Source organism: Propithecus coquereli, unplaced genomic scaffold (assembly GCF_000956105.1).
Source record: "Propithecus coquereli isolate 6110/MARCELLA unplaced genomic scaffold, Pcoq_1.0 Scaffold111, whole genome shotgun sequence".
Taxonomy (NCBI): Eukaryota; Metazoa; Chordata; class Mammalia; order Primates; family Indriidae; genus Propithecus; species Propithecus coquereli.
The window spans coordinates 6,379,090-6,395,134 of record NW_012135081.1 but is presented as its reverse complement, the minus strand read 5'-3'; the positions used below and the strand labels follow the sequence as shown (position 1 = coordinate 6,395,134).

Here is a 16,045-nt window from a genome sequence, read left to right as displayed (position 1 = left end):
GAGGGGGCGCAGCTAGAGAGCCCCTGAGCCGCGGCGGGAGAGGAGCGCACAGCCGTGGGGAGCGCGGGTGAGAGCGCGGGGCCCGGCGGCTTCGGCGCGGGGGGCGGGGGGAGCGGACCACTGGCAGTCCCCTCCTCCGGGGGCTCGCCCCGGGCCGCGGAAGGCCCGCCCCGTGCTCTCCAGCGGCTCTCGAGGCCCTAGAGCAACTTCGCTTCAAAGTTCCAGAAGCCCGGGCAGGGTGTGGTGCGGGTGCCGGCCGCACTTTTCGGGGGTGCGGGGGAGGTCAGAGCCCAGGAGAAAGCGGGTGGGGGATCGGGCTGGGCTAAGGACCGTTTTCCAGGGCTGGTTGGGCGGGAGGGGCTGTTTGACGGTGGGGGCTGGTGGGCCGAGGGTCGGTGTCAGGCCCGAGCCCCTGTCGGAGCCCTCGGGTATCCGGAGGCGGCGGGCCGGGGTCCGGGCCTCGGGGCCGTCGCCCCCACCCCTCTCCAGCCGGGGAGGAGAGGGGGCTGGGAGACGTGGATCTGACCGCGGGTTTCCGGGTGGGAGGGGCCGGGAGTCGGGGCCGGGCAGGGAAGGCCTCGAGGGCCGGCCGGGAGTCGGAAACCGAGGTCCCCCCTCGGCCCGTTCTAATCCCCCCGCCCTCCCCTGCCCCAGGCCCGGCAGCCATGGCGGTGGAAGGAGGAATGAAATGTGTCAAGTTCTTGCTCTACGTTCTGCTGCTGGCCTTCTGCGTGAGTGGGGAGGGAGTGCGATGGGGGCTCGCTGGCAGGGTGCGGGGAGACCTGGCTCCGGAGTGGTGAGGGCTGAGGGACCAAGAATGAAGGCAGCTGGAGACCAGATGTGGAAGGAGAGCCCCAGGAGAGACAGCACGGCCACCCCTTCCTCCCCTTCCTCCCCTTCCTCCAGCTTTCGTGGACCCCTGAGGCTTGTTTCCACCGAGAATGACCATCCTGGGTGTGCAGCGCCTCCCGTACACACCCCTCTTGGCCCTTCCTGTCTGGTGACCCAACCACTTGTGATACAGGGGCAGTGGGGCAACCAGCCAACGGTGCCTGATGCTATCGCCACGGGGCTTTCCTCCGGGCTCCCCTCTCCCCTCGCTTCCTCCTCCACCCCCTCATGCCTCCATTCCCTCTCTGCCCAGCTGCTTGGGGGCGAGGAAGGCCTCTGCCCACCTCAGTTTTCTCTTGTCCTGGGCTCCTGGCTTGGGAGGCTACTGTTTATCCAGGGAGGGGCACACCACTCTTGCCCGCTTTTCCTCCTCCCTGGCCTAGCTGGGAGGAACCTTAGGCACAGCTGAGGCACATGAGATGGGCACTAGAAGATAGTGAGGGGGCAGTGCTGGAAGAGCATTGAGCTGGGAGCCCTTGGAAAGCACTTTTCTAGGTCAGGGATTTGTGCCCTGGGGTCAGGGCTTTTCAGCAACTTTTTTTTTTTTTTGAGACAGAGTCTCAGTGTGTTGCCCTGGCTGGAGTGAGTGCCGTGGCGTCAGCCTAGCTCACAGCAACCTCAAACTCCTGGGCTCAAGCGATCCTCCTGCCTCAGCCTCCTGAGTAGCTGGGACTACAGGCATGCGCCACCGTGCCCGGCTAATTTTTTGTATATATTTTTAGTTGTCCAACTAATTTCTTTCTATTTTTAGTAGAGACGGGGTCTTGCTCTTGCTCAGACTGGTTTTGCTCAAACTCCTGAGCTCAAACAATCCACCCGCCTCGGCCTCCCAGAGTGCTAGGATTACAGGCGTGAGCCACCACGCCTGGCCCAGCAACTCTCTTTTCATATTTGGTTATCCCCCTGGTGGAGGAGCTGCTTGGAGGAAGGCTAGGCTCCTGACTCCCGACTCCCGACTCCCCCTTCCCTTCTCCCTTAGTGCCTTGAACACCTCACCAGCCTTCACCCGAGGGGTGGGGGGCAAGGATGGGTCATACCCCTACCCAACAGTCAGAAGTTTCCTGGAGGTGTGAGGATCTGTCTCCTGGTTGGGGTCAAGTCTGTGTCCTGAGTGCACTCCCTGCCTTCCCCAGTGAAGGACTGCTGGGTTGTGGGTATGGCCTAACCCTCACCTGCCCTCCTCTTAGGCCTGTGCACTGGGACTGATTGCTGTGGGTGTAGGGACCCAGCTTGTCCTCAGTCAGACCATCACCCAGGGGACTACCCCTGGCTCCCTGTTGCCTGTGGTCATCATTGCAGTGGGTGCCTTCCTCTTCCTGGTGGCATTTGTGGGCTGCTGTGGGACCTGCAAGGAGAACTACTGTCTTATGGTCACGGTGAGTGGGGCGTGGGACTGCTGGAGGCCATTTCTGTGGTTGGGGTTCATGAGGGTGGGTGAGGAAGACCTTTGTGAGTGGTCCAGGGACTGGCTGTGCTAGAGCAAGCCCTTCTCATCCCTAGACTCCAAACCTGACTCCTGTCCTTTGCTCTTGTAGTTTGCCATCTTCCTGTCTCTTATTGTGCTGGTAGAGGTGGCTGCAGCCATTGCTGGCTACGTGTTTAGAAATAAGGTAAGCAGGGAATAAGGGGAGGGCCTTCCTCAGCCTGGTGTGGGACCCAGGTGTCTGAATTCTGACCTCAACAGTGCACCTCCCTACTCTCAGGTGATGTCAGAGTTTAATAAGGACTTCCGGCAGCAGATGGAGAATTACTCAAAAAACAATAATACGGCTTCAATCCTGGACAGGATGCAGGAAGATGTGAGTGGGGTTGCTGGGAGCAGGGGCAGTGGGGGAAGAGAATTCTCATCTGCATATTGAAGGCAGAGGTTCGCTTAACAACCTTCTCCCCCATATCTCTTCCCTTCCCTAGTTTAAGTGCTGTGGCGCTGCTAACTACACAGACTGGGAGAACATCCCTTCCATGGGCAAGAGCCGAGTCCCCGATTCCTGCTGTGTCAATGTCACTGTGGGCTGTGGGATTAATCTCAAGGAGAAGATCTATACGGAGGTAGGGAGGAGACTGAGATAGTATGGGACTTGGGAAACCTGGGAAATGTTTCAGGAGGCAAGAGACCTGGGATGAAGGTGGACAGGGTCAGGGATGGGGACGGGATCTGGAAATGCCAGGGGTGGGGTGAAAGGTACAGAGGGCAGGGAAGAGACAGATGGACCAGTGGAAGTGGGCAGGAAGTTTCTGATGGTGTTCTTGCTTTGTGTGCCTGCCACTCTTTAGGGCTGTGTGGAGAAGATCGGGGGCTGGCTGAGGAAAAACGTGCTGCTGATAGCTGCAGCAGCCCTGGGCATTGCTTTTGTAGAGGTGAGAAATAGCCTGGGCAGGGGCTGGGAGTCTGTCCAGGGCATCTGGGGAGTGGGGAGGAGGGTGCTGAGCAGGAGGTACTGGCCTGGAGATGGTGTTTGTGGGGTCTCTTGCATGAATCTGGGGTAGCTTGCCCTTCAACTCCTCTCCATCCCCATCTCTCCTTCCAGGTCTTGGGAATTGTCTTTGCCTGCTGCCTCATGAAGAGTATCCGAAGTGGCTATGAGGTGATGTAGGGGGTCTGGTCTCTTCAGCCCCCTCATCTGGGGGAGTGTAGTAGTATCCTCCAGGTTTTTCAATTAAATGGATTTTTTCAGACCGAAAAGAGAGATGGTCTCAGTTTGTCTTAAAGAGTGATACCTGTTCCCTTCCCTCTCCTTATCCATGTTTCCTGTCCTCTGGGACCCTGCTCTGTGCACCTCTGGGAAAGGCAGGCCTACTTTGGGGGGAGGGGGGTGTTTGGGAATGGGATTTTGCTGAAGGTGTTGGTTGGGCTGGCAGGAGAAGTGGGGATCCAGAGGAGGCTGTGGCCCTTCCTGTCCTCTAGTCCTGTGCAGCCAGGCTCAGCACTGGAACATTCATGAAGCCATCTGCTGTGTAAGTCAGTGATTTCCCACAAAGTTCCTACCTGGGAAAGCCCAGCCCTACCTTGGACATCTTCTCTTTGGCCTTCTGGACACCTTTAAGGGTCCAACAACTAACTCCCTGGCCCATCCTTAAGGGGATCCAGCTACTTTCAGGGTGGTGCTAAGTTGCCTTGACATCTTAGTGGCCAGTGTTCCTCCTTCTTGACTTATTAGATAGTAGGAATTTAGATAAGTATTGCCTTTTCTTCCATGGAAACCACCCACCTGGCCCTGACCTCTCTTCACTTTCCCTCCTCTACCAAGAAAAATAAAGATCCCCAGTACAGACACTGAATTGCAATCTTACTCCGTGTAGAAAATAAAGGAAACGTTCGAAAGTGCCCTCTGGTGGCCATTCCTGGAGGTGCAGCTTCAAAGATCAGCCATAGATGCAAGACAGCTCCCTTGCGCCCCCGAGTGGGTGCTAGCTGTTTTGCAGGCACTAAACAGGCCAGAGACCTTGGGCTGTAAGTCAGCTTAGGGTAGTTAGTACTTAAATGGGCTCAGTCTGCCCCTGGGCACTTTCATTTCAGCCCAGTTTTTTTTCTTTCTTTAACAATACACCTTTATTGAGTGCATATTTTGTGCCAGACACCGGGCAATACCAGGGCGGGGACATAAGTAAATAAAAGTCCCTGCCCTTGAAAAACAATGTCTTGCGGGAAGGTTGGGTTCAGTAGACTGCCTGGGCAGGCTTGGGAAGGACCCAGGTGAGCACAGCATCCACCAGGCTGGCTGGTAGGTAGGAGGCGGGCAACCAGAGCAGCTTGGCATCCCAGCCTGGGCTGTAGCGGGTTCGGGGGTGACGAGCAGTCAGGGCGTGTTCCACACACGTGCTCACCTTGGTGAGGTCTGGGTCGCAGAGCAGGTTCATGATGCGCTGCTGCACTTTCAGGTCTGCAGTCCCCAGGGTGGTTGCAATCAGTTTCCCTTCCCCACTCGAGCCCACCTTAGGCCCTATCTTCTGGGTCTCCTAGGGCTTGTTGCCCAGGAGAGGTGAGAGATATCCTCAGTCCCCTCCCCACTGTGGGGTGTGGGCGGGTTCCACATGGCCAGGGCACTCTCCTGTGGCATCCCATTCACACCCACCTTCTCCCAGCAGGCTGATGTGGGATTGGCCTTTCTGGTACTCTCATTTCCCTCCAGGTACCCCTGTATATGGGTCCAGCTACTCACACTTGGTGAGGAAGGCCTCCCCATAGAGGGCCTGTGTGGCTGGAGGTAGCCGTGCCCAGCAGGCCTGCAAGGTGTTCTCCAAACTCTGCAGGTTGGTCACAGGGGTTCGGAAGAAGCCAGGCTCCACGATGCAGACTCGTACCCCAAAGTGAGCCATGTCCCGCCTGGAGTTGGGGCAGAGGGAAGTTGCTTCGTCCTTGCCCTATAGGGAGGGGACTTTCAGGGACACGGGTGGAGCAGCTAAGATGAGAAAGTTACCACAGATCAGGGACAGAAGTCCTGATAGTAAGGGAGATTCCTGCTGCTCTGGGACAAGGGGCAAGTGGGGCAGAGGGAGGGAGGTATTTTTGAGGTTTGTTTTCCTTTATATTTTCTATGATCTAGAGCAGGGGTCAGCAAAATTTAAAGGGCCAGAGGCACTGCCGGCCAAGAAACAAAATTAATGTTAGGTACTTACATAACTATTTACAGTGTAACCAGTTAAAAATGTAAAAACCATTATTAGCTTTTAGGTGGCTGCCTGGACCTGGCCTGAGAACTGCAGTTTGCCAATTCCTGATCTAGAGGAACCCCGTTCCCTAGCTCCCAAAACACAGGGTTGAGCCGAGTGCTGGATATGAAGGGTATAGACTGGTATTTGCTGGAGGGTAGCTTAATGGGGAAAGTGGAGATACATCCCATCGCCCTGGCACAGATGTAGAAATCCAAGTATAAAGTATGTGTTCGATGATGCCAAGTGGAAAATTAAAGACTGAGGAATAGGGACAAAGGCAGACATTTAAATTATTTGCTGAGTGATGGTGAAGAGGGGCAGAACACAATGCCCAGGCTCTCCAGGCAGTCAGACCTGGGGGAGAGACCCAGTGCTTCCCCTATTTTTTTTTTGAGACAGAGTCTCACTCTGTTGCCCGGGCTAGCGTGCTGTGCCATCAGCCTCACTCACACCAGCCTCAGCCTCCCGAGTAGCTGGGACTACAGGCATGCGCCACCATGCCCGGCTAATTTTTTTCTATATATATTTTTAGTTGTCTGGCTATTAATTTCTTTCTATTTTTAGTAGAGATGGGGTCTCGCTCTTGCTCAGGCTGGTCTCGAACTCCTGAGCTCAAATGATCCGCCCGCCTCGGCCTCCCAGAGTGCTAGGATTACAGGCGTGAGCCACCACGCCCGGCCTTCCCCTAATTATTAAATAGTTGTGTATTAATACCTACCCTTATAAGGTTGTTGGGAGAATTAAATGAGGAAATGTTATGTAAAGCTACTAGCTCACTGTAATAGTTATTATTAATAGTAGTTTGTTTCCCTACTGATAATTATGATAGCAGATTTTTTTTGGGCATTTAATGTGTGCCAGGCACTGTTGGGTCATTACATGTACTTCATTTCACTCACAACACAACATCCATGAGGCAGGTTTTGTCATCCTGATTTAAAAGGTGAGTTAAAAAACGGGTAAAGGGGATAGTGCGGTGGCTCATGCCTATAATCCTAGCACTCTGGGAGGCTGAGGCAGGAGGACTGCTTTACATCAGGAGTTTGAGACCAGCCTGAGCAAGAGCAAGATTCCATCTCTACCAAAAATGGACACAATTAGCTGGGTGTGGCAGCACACGCCTGTAGTCCCCGCTACTCAGGAGGCTGAGGCAGGAGGATCACTTGAACCCAGGAGTTTGAGGTTGCAGTGAGCTATGATGATGCCACTGCACTCTACCTGGGGCAAGAGAGTCAGACTCTGTCTCCAAAAACAAAACAAAACACCAAAAACCGGCAAAGAGTAGTAATCTACTTAAGGTCACAAAGCTCATGAGAGAAGGCTGGGATTTGAACCCATGGGCTAGCCCTAAACTGTCTCTTAAATATTTCACTATGCTGTGTCTTAATCATCTCTGCCAGCCCATGCCAGGCAATAATTTGTTTGTTGAGTGGGCTGCCCTTGGGCTTGAAGCGCGGAGCCCTGCACCCCTCACCTCAGGCTGTCAGAGAAGGCCTCCAGGCCAAACTTGGAGATACAGTAGCCCCCACCATTGGCTGCCAGGCGACCCAAGACACTGGTGATGTTGATCACCCGTCCCCGTGCCTGCTGCAGCAGAGGCAGCAGGGCAAGGGTGACCCCGATGGGACCCAACGTGTTCACATTCAGCACCCGATGGAAATCGTCCTGTGTCAGCCATGGTGTGGGCCCGATGATACCAGCCACACCAGCATTATTCACCAGACCAAAGAGCCCTGTGGGGAGATGAGAAAGGCACGAGGGGTGGATGAGGCACTCACCCATTCTTCCTGGGAGCATCTGAACACTGCTCCTCCCCAACTAGTCCCTCTAGCTTCCTGCGGCCCCTGCAAGAAGGGGGCACTATAGAGATCAGGAACTCCTCACACCATGTTCTTGTGGCTCCACCATACTCACCTGCTTCCCTGACGTGTGTCTCCACCCACTTGGCTGCCCGTTGGACACTCTGGGGATCAGTGACATCCAGCACGGTGGTGTGTAGGCGGGAGGAGGCCACTCGCTGTAGGTCCTCTGCCCCTGAGGGGGTCAGGCAGCTGGCCAGGACTCGGAAGCCCCTCTGGTCCAGCTGCAGTGCCAGAAGGCGCCCGAAGCCTGAGTCGCAGCCAGTGATGAAGACGAAGGCATCGCTGGCGGGCAGGCTCTGCCAGTCCCTGAGCAACCACAGCACTGCCCAGAGCAAGGCACCCAGCAGCAGAGGCAGCCACATGGCCGGAACCCGCGTGACCTGCAGGTGGCAGCCTAGGCCGGGCAGGAAAACTTGTTCCATTTACTTTGGCCCTGAAACCCTTGCCCCTAATAGCCTTCCTAGCTGGAAGTGTCTGGTCTGAGCAGATTCAGAAATTATCTGCTTGGCAGATAACTGGCTCCTCTATGCAGAGCAAAAATGTGGGCAGACCCTACATTTGAGGCTAACAACTAAAAGCCAGGTCCTGTATGCGAGCAGAGGCATCTTCTTGCTTGCCGTCACACCTTCTCTCCTACTAAAACCAGGGACACCTGAACCCTCTAAATGTAAACTGGGCCTGGTTTTTAGAACCACATACAGGGCCAAGAGCCTTGTATTTTAGTCCTGGTGCCTCCCAAGCTTGCTGTGTGACGCTGAGCATCTCACTGCATCTCTGAACGTGTTTTCTCATCTGCTATGTGGGGCTAATACCCACCAGGCCCACCTCGGAGTTGTGGAGGATCAAAGGGGATGGTGTGTGAGGGAGCAAGTTAAAAGCTTAAAGCTTTGTCTGTCAATGCGTGTAATATCTAGCTAGTCTTCCCGTAGCACCTTCAGCTCCCGGTATCCCACTTACCTCCTCTGGGGAAAGTTGGCAGGTACTATAATGCCTGTAGCTTCTTCTTTTGCTTTTGCCTGAGAGATTGTGCTCCCAGTCTTCCCCGGCTCCCACACTAGCTACAGGAAAGGCCAAAGTCCAGACTGGGTGGACGTGGGTGCCAGGAATATTAAGTATATGTGTGATGGGGTGGGCGGAGGGCAGAGGAGGAGGAGCCAGGGAGGCTGGAGCCTGCCTGGGTGAAGCCCAGGCTTGGCAGAGGCCAGACCTGCCCGGCCCCCTCCTTGGCTGTCTTTCTCAGCCTGGGTTCTTGACCACCTATGTCATGGTCTCCCAGGAGGACAGTGCTGTCAAGGATGGCAGCTGCCCCTCTGTGTTGGTAGCCTTTCACCTGTCATTCCTCTCCCTTCTCAGCCCTGAAGTGCCCCCAAGAATTAATCTCCCACCTGGCTCAGACTCATGACACTGCTTAGTGTTAGCCTGGGAGAGGCCATGAGCACGTGGAGAGGCAGAGAGCCAGGCCTGCTCCCTGACTTATTTCTCCTCTGCAGGAAACTGAAGTCCCGAATTAGGAAGCTTGGGGCAGGGGCTACAGGGACCTTCTCTGGGAAGGTATGGGAAACTCCCACTCTCTGCTTACCCAACAGGCACCTACACCAGGCCAAGAAGAGAGTTGGGATAGTAAGAGGAAGCAAGTTCCACTCTCTACCCAAAAGGTACCTGTCCTTCAGGGAAACCACCTTTGAACCGTCTACTCCCACTCCCCACACTGGAGCTAGTAGCTCCTTGAAACACACCACATAGAAACGAAGGCTCCTGTTTTATTCATGGCCTGTCAGTCTCCCTCCTGCCCCTGTGGGTGAGGTAGGAGGGATGGGGTCGGGGGGACAGGGACTAGGAGGAGGCAGACTGCAGCTGCCCTTTGTAGACATATTCCAGTGCGGTGGCAATGGTGCGCATATCCAGCTCGATGCTCCGAGCCCAGTTCTCCACATCTCCGATCTCCTGGGAAGGGGGAGAGGAGGTAGGAGCCTAGGAATCAGGGTGGGTGGAGTGTGGCTTCCAGGCTGAGGGGTACTTTTCATCTATCTCCTGGAAAGGGCTTTATCTGGACCCACCAACTGCTTTTCTTTCTCTAGCTTCTCTGACCCTGGGGCCATACATGGGGTTTCTAGGACCATCCCCCAGTTCCTCTGTCCCAGAATTGACCCAACTGGAGGCTGCCAATGGGGGCCCAGGAAGGGGGCAGTGATGTAGGGAGCGTGGCCCACCTTGAGTGCCTGATTGAAGTTCTCCACCATCCCGATCCACTGGCCTGTCTGCTTGGCAAATTGGGCAGCCTGGACTTGTAGGGTCTTCACCTCATGGTCCAGCTTTCTCTGGTTCATGTAGGCCTGGGCCACACTGGAGGTTGGAGGAGGAAGGAGATCAGCTCACCCAACTAGTGGGGGTGGTCTCCAGGACTAACATTCCATTGCAGTAGTGGGAAGAGAGCCAGGAGCCAGGGCTGGGGAGAACTGCATGATTTTGGCCATTTTTGGATGTGATGCAAATGACTATCAGCACATGCAAATGAACCCAGCTCCTTCCTCTCACTCTGGTGATTCCCAGGAGAGCCATGCTGGGAGCTGACCAGAAACATACCATTTCCAACCCCAAAAGGAGTTCCTGCAGCTGGGTGGGGGAAGGGAGGGTTAACCTGGGGGGATAGCCCTGAGGAAGAAGATGGGTGGGAAAAGGGGGCATGGCAAAATCGGGAAAATCCAGCAGCAGGGACACATCTGGCAGTGATTGGAAGGCCAGGGATCTGTCCAAGCAATTGGGAAGGGAAATTGGGCCCCTCCCTGAGTCTGGGGTGGGATGGGAGGGCAAACCCCCTCCCTAGAAACCCTGGGTCAAGAGGGGATATCCCAGGGGTTTCTCTTTGGCTCTCAGTCTCTCTCCCAACCCTTCTCCTTCGCCCACACAGATGAACGAACACACACGCACAGACCCTCTCCCTTCTGCCCTAGGCAATAGCTTTTCTTTTCTCCTCAATCAAGGAGCTGGCTGTAGTTACCATTGCTATATTGGGGTTGGTGTACCCAACCCTCTGCTGATGTTTCTTGCCTCTCCACCCCCCACACCTTGCAATAATTGTTCTCCCTTATTGGCTCCTGATGAATATTTCACTTTCCACCCCAAAGCTCTAGTCAGCTGGGAGATCCCACATCCGGTGCCCCCCACCCACTGGAATGTGTGGGGGCTGGAGGGGGAAAGGGGTTGGGGGGTTGAGAGAGTGGGCAGGACACCTGACAGGGGCTAAGATAGACTGAGCCTTTGTTTTCTTTTCCGGGGAATGAGAGGAGCTGTGGGCAGCAACACAAAACCCTTTCTAATCTGGCTTTGGTTTAGCTGCCCTCTAAGCTGAAAGGGGGTGGCCTCTAGCAAAGCAAGAGAAGAGGGAGAAGCCTGGGCCAATCTCACAAACGACAGGCACAGCAGAGCCCAGGAGGCACCCATGTGGGAGAGAGGAAAGGGGACATACCCTGTCCCTTCTCAACAGTGGGGCCACCGTAGAGGGTGGGGTAGGAGCTGAAACAGATTCCCCTGGGAGTTCCTGAAATCTGTTTTCCCTATTGACCTCCTGATTCTGTCTATACACTGAGTGAAGAGAGCCACCTGGAAGGAAGGCCCCAACCACAGCTTTCTTTTCCCCTAATCTCCCCCACCCTCACCCCAGATGAGTAATAAAGATGACCCCAGCCCCTGCATGGCTCACTTGGATGACTCAGTCTCTGGGTTCACAACCAAGCTGTTCTACTTGCCCTGGGGTGGAAGGTATTATACTGCCTCCTTTCTTCCAACCGACTGGATGGACTATCGAATCATCATCTCTGTGCTCTTCTGGGTCACTCGGGGTTAAGAGAAAACGTTCTTTGCTCCTTCCCAAGTCTTTGGCTGTTACTGGCATTCTCATTTAGGGATGGGGTAGGGGGTGGTCCCTGGAGACCCAAAAGAAAGCGAAGAGACATCCTGGCTCTGCCACAGTTCCTGGCATAGGTTCTACCCTCACCCCCACCAGCTGTGCCATCTCTTTCCTGCCAGCTGCTTCCCAGACTTGCCAGAGGGTGGGAAGTGGGGGAAAGAGTGGTAAGCTGTGATGAAGGAGGGTGGTTTCTCTCCCGCTGAAGTGACAGCTGGACTTGGAAGGGCAAAGGGAGCTGGGCAGATGGCATCAAGTTGTAAGCACCAGGGAAATTAATGTGGGGAGAGGGAAATCTGGCTTTCTTCAACCACTGCAGCTGCTTCTCCCTTGCCCAATAGTAGGGGTCAGAGCTGACTCAAGCCTCTCTCCATAAAGGTGGGAGGGGCAGGGGTAGAATAGGGGAAGGAGTGGAACATCCCACCTCTTCAAGAGCAGTCTGAGGGCCAGACCTTGCCAGTGCCTAAACTTGGGTGGGTTGAGGGAAGAGGTTCATACCCCACATTGAGGTGATCCACCAAAGCTTCTGTCAGGCAGGTTGCTGCAGCGATAGCCTCTCGCCTCCTCTTCTCTGGGGGGAGGGGGAAAAGGGATTGGAGTGGAGATTTGTTTTTTTTTTTTTTAAGACAGGGTCTTGTTCTGTTGCTCCAGCTAGAATGCAGTGGTGTCATCATAGTTGACTGGAATCTCAATCTCCTGGGCTCAAGCCATTCTCCTGCCTCAGCCTCCTGAGCAGCTGTGACTACAGGTACATGCCACCACCCCTGGCTAAGTTTCTGTATTTTTTGTAGAGACAGGGTCTTGCTATGTTGCTCAGGCTGGTCTGGAACTCGTGGCTTCAAGTGATCCTCCCGCCTTGGCCTCCCAAAATACTAGAATTACAGGCATGAGCCACTGCAATCTGCTGAGATTTTTTTTTCCCCACCCATTTCTACTATTCTGCCAGAATCATCTCAACTAACCTCACAATGGCAGAGCTGAAAAGGACCTTGAAAAACATAAAGCAACCCCTTTCATTTTAGAAATGAGGAAACTGATACCCTGAGAGGGGAAGCGACTCACTCAGGGACGCCTAGGAGTCAGTGGCAGTACCCAGGACTCCTGACTCCCAGGCACTCTTTGTCCACTACCTCAGCCGAAGGATCTGTAACTGCGGGATTCCCAGCCCTATGCAGGAATAAGAACCTCACCTGAATTCTGGTGTTTTCAGGCCTCCAAGAATCCCCTCTCTGGGCGGTCCCCAGCACCCTCCTTCCTCAGAGGCGGCCCTTCCTACTTCCAGGATGAGAGGCTCCCTGGACCAATAGGCATGGCGCTCCGTGAGCGGGAGGCGGGGCTGGAAAGCCGCCGAGTTGGGGATTGGGGCGTTGCCGAAGGGGACGGGAGTGTTGCCAAAGGCACCAGCGCCCGTCGACAACGGAACTGAATTTACAAAAAAGCTGCTCCCTAATTCCCTCTCCCCCATTCCCGTTACCCGCTAGCCGACGCCCTTCCCTGGATCTGGGCAGTTACTCGAGGTCCAGGCTCCGGGCTGAAGCTAGGCCGCAGCAGGAGAGAAAACAGCAGATGGGATACTCGGCTCACCCTGCAGCTCCTTGCGTTCATTCTGCTTGGCCTGGTGTTCTTTTAGCAGGCGGGACAGCATGGTCGCGACGGGTTGGGGATTGGGGCTGGGCACGCCAGGCCCCCTCTGGCTCCGGAAGCTGGAACGCGCACCTTGGCTCCCGCGGGGCCTGGGTCACGTGACCACCGCATCACGTGAGGCTGGGACCCGCCCTCTTTTTGAGAATTAGGGTGGTAGGTAGCAAAGATCTTGGTGGGCAAGGGAGGTAGAGGGTTGGGGGAGGGGCAGGTGAGCTCTTTACTGGGAGCTCACTTTTTAGTGAGTGTTCGAAGAAGCCTTTTTTTAATACCCATATTGTAGAGCCAGTTTTTAACATCTCCTTTGGATCTCAGGCTCCCGGGAGAGTTGACGTTGCCAGGCCGTCCACACCATTTGGTTGTTGGGAGAGCAGTGGCTCCCTGGACTCATTGAAATTCTTTTCCTTCCCTCGTCTTACCTCCTGGCAGTGCTGGCCGGTTCTCAGTTGATTCCCAGCTCATTCCCTCTAGGAGAGAATACTTTTGTTTTCCAACCCACTTTCTTCTCATCACCCCAGCGAGATCCCTAAGCTCTGGGTGATCATTGTAGGGAAGCATTTTAGGCGTTTCAAGCGGCCTCCTAGGGAGCTTGGCTAATTTGGACGGCTCTGTGTGGTGAATGTACAATTCCACCTCTGTCCTTTTGTGGTCAGGGAATGCAAACCCATTTCAGTCTTAGCAGAAGCGTAAGTTCGGCTGCCAAAGTAGAGTGTAAATTATGTAACGCCTCTGAACTGAAGAGAAATGTTTCCAGGATTAACTCCAACGCGAAAAATTATAAACATCCTCAACATATTCTTGCTACTGCTACAGTCTCTCTTGGTGCACTTAACACTAACATGCTGGGTGACTTTGGGCAAGTTGCTCACCTACTCTGGTTTCTAATTTTCTGTTCAGTAAAATAAGGGGATTTTATTATATCAGTGGTAGGCACACCTGGGTAAACATTAGAATCACATGGGGGAGCTTTTAAAAATGCCTTGGACCCAGACTAAGACTCTCTGAGGGGCGGAGCCCAAACATCAGTATTTTTAAAAAGCTGTTCAGGTGATTCTAATGTGTATCCAGGGTTGAGAATCACTGGACTGAACCACATCTAAAACTATAACATTTCCAACGTTGGCATTTTTACATTTGTGGTTCAGCGGCATAGTTGAAATTAACTTCATTATATCTACCTTGTAGGGGGAGGATGGAGGCTGATTGAGTTAAAATAAAACATTCTTCTTGAATTTTCTGAATAAGAGTTGAGAATTACTGATCAATTGATTCATTCAGCTATTTGCAGAATAACATCCTAAATCCTGGGAGATGTACCACTGTAAAAGGATTAGTGAGAAGAAGCACATGAAATGGTTAAGTGGCAGCATAAAGCAAAACATGAAGTGCCAAAAGGAAAATTCTTTTTTTTTTTGTTAATCCCCTGAGTTTACTAGGACCAAAATAAAAATTTTAACAAAAATGTTGGATTCTGGCTTGGCACAGTGTTTCATGCCTGTAATCCCAGTGCTTTGGTAGGCCAGGAATTCTATACTAGCCTGGGCAACATAGCAAGACCCTGTCTCTAAAAAAAAAAAAAAATGGTGGCATGTGCCTTCTCAGGAGGCTGACAGGGGAGGATAGCTTGAGCCCAGGAGTTTGAGGCTGCAGTGAGGTATGATGATGCCTCTGCACTCCAGCCTGGATGACAGGGCAAGGCCCTGTCTCAGAAAAATAAAAATGTTGTATACTGTGTATGTATGTTTCTGTGCTTATAAGTTTACTACAGCTTTTTTAAAAAAACATTTCCTGAGTACTTAACCGTAAGTTAAACATGTATTAATTCATTTAATCCCTAGAGCAACCCTGTGAAGTATTATTGTCGTCCCCAATTTGCAGATGAAGAATCTGAGGTACAGGGCAGTGAAGTAATAGAGCTCGTAAGTGGTAGAGCTAGGATACAAATCCAGGCTATCTGACTCCAGAGCCTGAATGTTACCACTGTATACTGCATAAACCATGGGAGAGACCCCAGGAGGGGAGGCCCAGGAGTACTTTTCTGGAGGGCTCCTTGTCTCTTGTCACTATACCCCTCTGGCTTATTGGGCATGAGCTGTAGGAAATCCTGGCAGGGGAAGAGTGTTTGGGAAGAGGCTCTGCTCCAGAGAAAGGCTGATCAATAGATGCGGGAAGGGTGAGAGCATCACAGGGCAGGCTGGCTCAGTCCTCTCCTCTCTCTGGCTCCAGCTTCCAACTGCAGTGAGCAAGCAAAATAGAGCAGATTGGAAGATGCCTGGTGCTTCACCCCCAGAGCTGTGGGGGCAGGGAGAAAAGGGCATGGGTTGGAAGGGGTGCCGGAGAATGGTGACATGGGGCAAGTGAAACAGAGAGTGAGGCTAATTGGGGGGTGGCATTGAGGGTTTCAGGGGTGAGTCTGTGAATGTTAACATTAGGCCTGCTCAGGGACAGTGTCAGGCCCACGTGTTACCCTCACCCTCCTTGGCACAACCACCTGACATTTTCATAATCAGTGTAGAGACTGCCAGGATTCTGCAGACATCAGCCCCACCCTCCTCTCCCACACACGGGCTGTTCCTTTGCCCTAGAGCTGGGCAGAGGACATGGGGTATCTATCTGGGCACCCCAGCTGATTCCTCCAGGGTTACCCTTCATCTGTTCTTTCTCTGGCCCTTATTGTGTAACTTCAGTTTCTGTCACAATTGAAGCTCAGCTCAACTTGCCTTTGGTAGAGATGGACACAAGTTGCACACAGAATGACTCCAGAAATTTGAAATTTTTTTTTTTTGAGACAGAGTCTTGCTTTGTCATCCTGGCTAGAATGCAGTGGTGTCATCAGAGCTCATTGCAACCTCAAACTCCCAGGCTCGAGCGATCCTCCTGCCTTAGCCTCCCCAGTACCTGGGACTACAGACGTGTGCCATCATGCCGAGCTAATTTTTCTATTTTTTGTAGAGATGGGGTTTTGCTTTTGCTCACACTGGTCCTGAGCTCAAGCGATCCTCCCGCCTTGGCCTCCCAGAGTGCTAGGATTATAGGCGTGAGCCACCTCGCCCAGCCAAAATTTGAAATCTCTTTCTGCCCACCTCTCCCTGCA

General features: G+C 53.5%; 3 protein-coding genes across 4 annotated transcripts; 1 reads left to right on the top strand and 2 right to left on the bottom strand.

Moving 5' to 3' along the window:
* On the top strand, positions 1 to 3,598 carry CD63 (CD63 molecule). The gene is made up of 8 exons (XM_012652840.1): positions 1 to 67; positions 655 to 731; positions 2,079 to 2,267; positions 2,427 to 2,501; positions 2,595 to 2,690; positions 2,803 to 2,940; positions 3,166 to 3,249; positions 3,420 to 3,598. The coding sequence occupies exons 2-8, from the start codon at positions 666 to 668 to the stop codon at positions 3,483 to 3,485; spliced, it is 714 nt and encodes a 237-aa protein (XP_012508294.1). The 5' UTR covers positions 1 to 67; positions 655 to 665; the 3' UTR covers positions 3,486 to 3,598.
* A 754-nt stretch (positions 3,599 to 4,352) lies between these two features.
* On the bottom strand, positions 4,353 to 8,516 carry RDH5 (retinol dehydrogenase 5 (11-cis/9-cis)). Of its 2 annotated transcripts, none has more exons than XM_012652826.1 (5): positions 8,364 to 8,516; positions 7,459 to 7,800; positions 7,019 to 7,277; positions 5,052 to 5,215; positions 4,353 to 4,772 (listed from the first exon to the last, which is right to left on the bottom strand). In XM_012652826.1, exons 2-5 carry the CDS (start codon positions 7,766 to 7,768, stop codon positions 4,549 to 4,551), a joined length of 957 nt encoding a protein of 318 aa, XP_012508280.1. In that variant the 5' UTR covers positions 7,769 to 7,800; positions 8,364 to 8,516; the 3' UTR covers positions 4,353 to 4,548. The 2 variants fall into 2 exon arrangements, with proteins under 2 accessions (XP_012508280.1, XP_012508286.1); XM_012652832.1 differs by having other exon boundaries at positions 4,374 to 4,772; positions 7,459 to 7,805; positions 8,364 to 8,438.
* A 631-nt stretch (positions 8,517 to 9,147) lies between these two features.
* Positions 9,148 to 13,058, bottom strand: BLOC1S1 (biogenesis of lysosomal organelles complex-1, subunit 1). Its single transcript, XM_012652815.1, has 4 exons — positions 12,895 to 13,058; positions 11,809 to 11,881; positions 9,617 to 9,749; positions 9,148 to 9,350 (listed from the first exon to the last, which is right to left on the bottom strand). Exons 1-4 carry the CDS (start codon positions 12,953 to 12,955, stop codon positions 9,240 to 9,242), a joined length of 378 nt encoding a protein of 125 aa, XP_012508269.1. The 5' UTR covers positions 12,956 to 13,058; the 3' UTR covers positions 9,148 to 9,239.
* Positions 13,059 to 16,045: the final 2,987 nt, after the last annotated feature.

Coding starts and splice junctions, on each gene's coding strand:
- BLOC1S1 (XM_012652815.1), bottom strand. CDS start 12,955: ATGCTGTCCCGCCTGCTAAAAGAACACCAGGCCAAGCAGAATGAACGC. Junction 11,882..12,894: donor TGAACGCAAGGAGCTGCAGG/GTGAGCCGAGTA, acceptor CCCTCCCCCCAG/AGAAGAGGAGGCGAGAGGCT. Junction 9,750..11,808: donor GTGGATCACCTCAATGTGGG/GTATGAACCTCT, acceptor TCCAACCTCCAG/TGTGGCCCAGGCCTACATGA.
- CD63 (XM_012652840.1), top strand. CDS start 666: ATGGCGGTGGAAGGAGGAATGAAATGTGTCAAGTTCTTGCTCTACGTT. Junction 2,268..2,426: donor ACTACTGTCTTATGGTCACG/GTGAGTGGGGCG, acceptor TTGCTCTTGTAG/TTTGCCATCTTCCTGTCTCT. Junction 2,691..2,802: donor TGGACAGGATGCAGGAAGAT/GTGAGTGGGGTT, acceptor TCCCTTCCCTAG/TTTAAGTGCTGTGGCGCTGC.
- RDH5 (XM_012652826.1), bottom strand. CDS start 7,768: ATGTGGCTGCCTCTGCTGCTGGGTGCCTTGCTCTGGGCAGTGCTGTGG. Junction 7,278..7,458: donor GACACACGTCAGGGAAGCAG/GTGAGTATGGTG, acceptor ATCTCCCCACAG/GGCTCTTTGGTCTGGTGAAT. Junction 5,216..7,018: donor GCCTTCTCTGACAGCCTGAG/GTGAGGGGTGCA, acceptor CCCCAACTCCAG/GCGGGACATGGCTCACTTTG.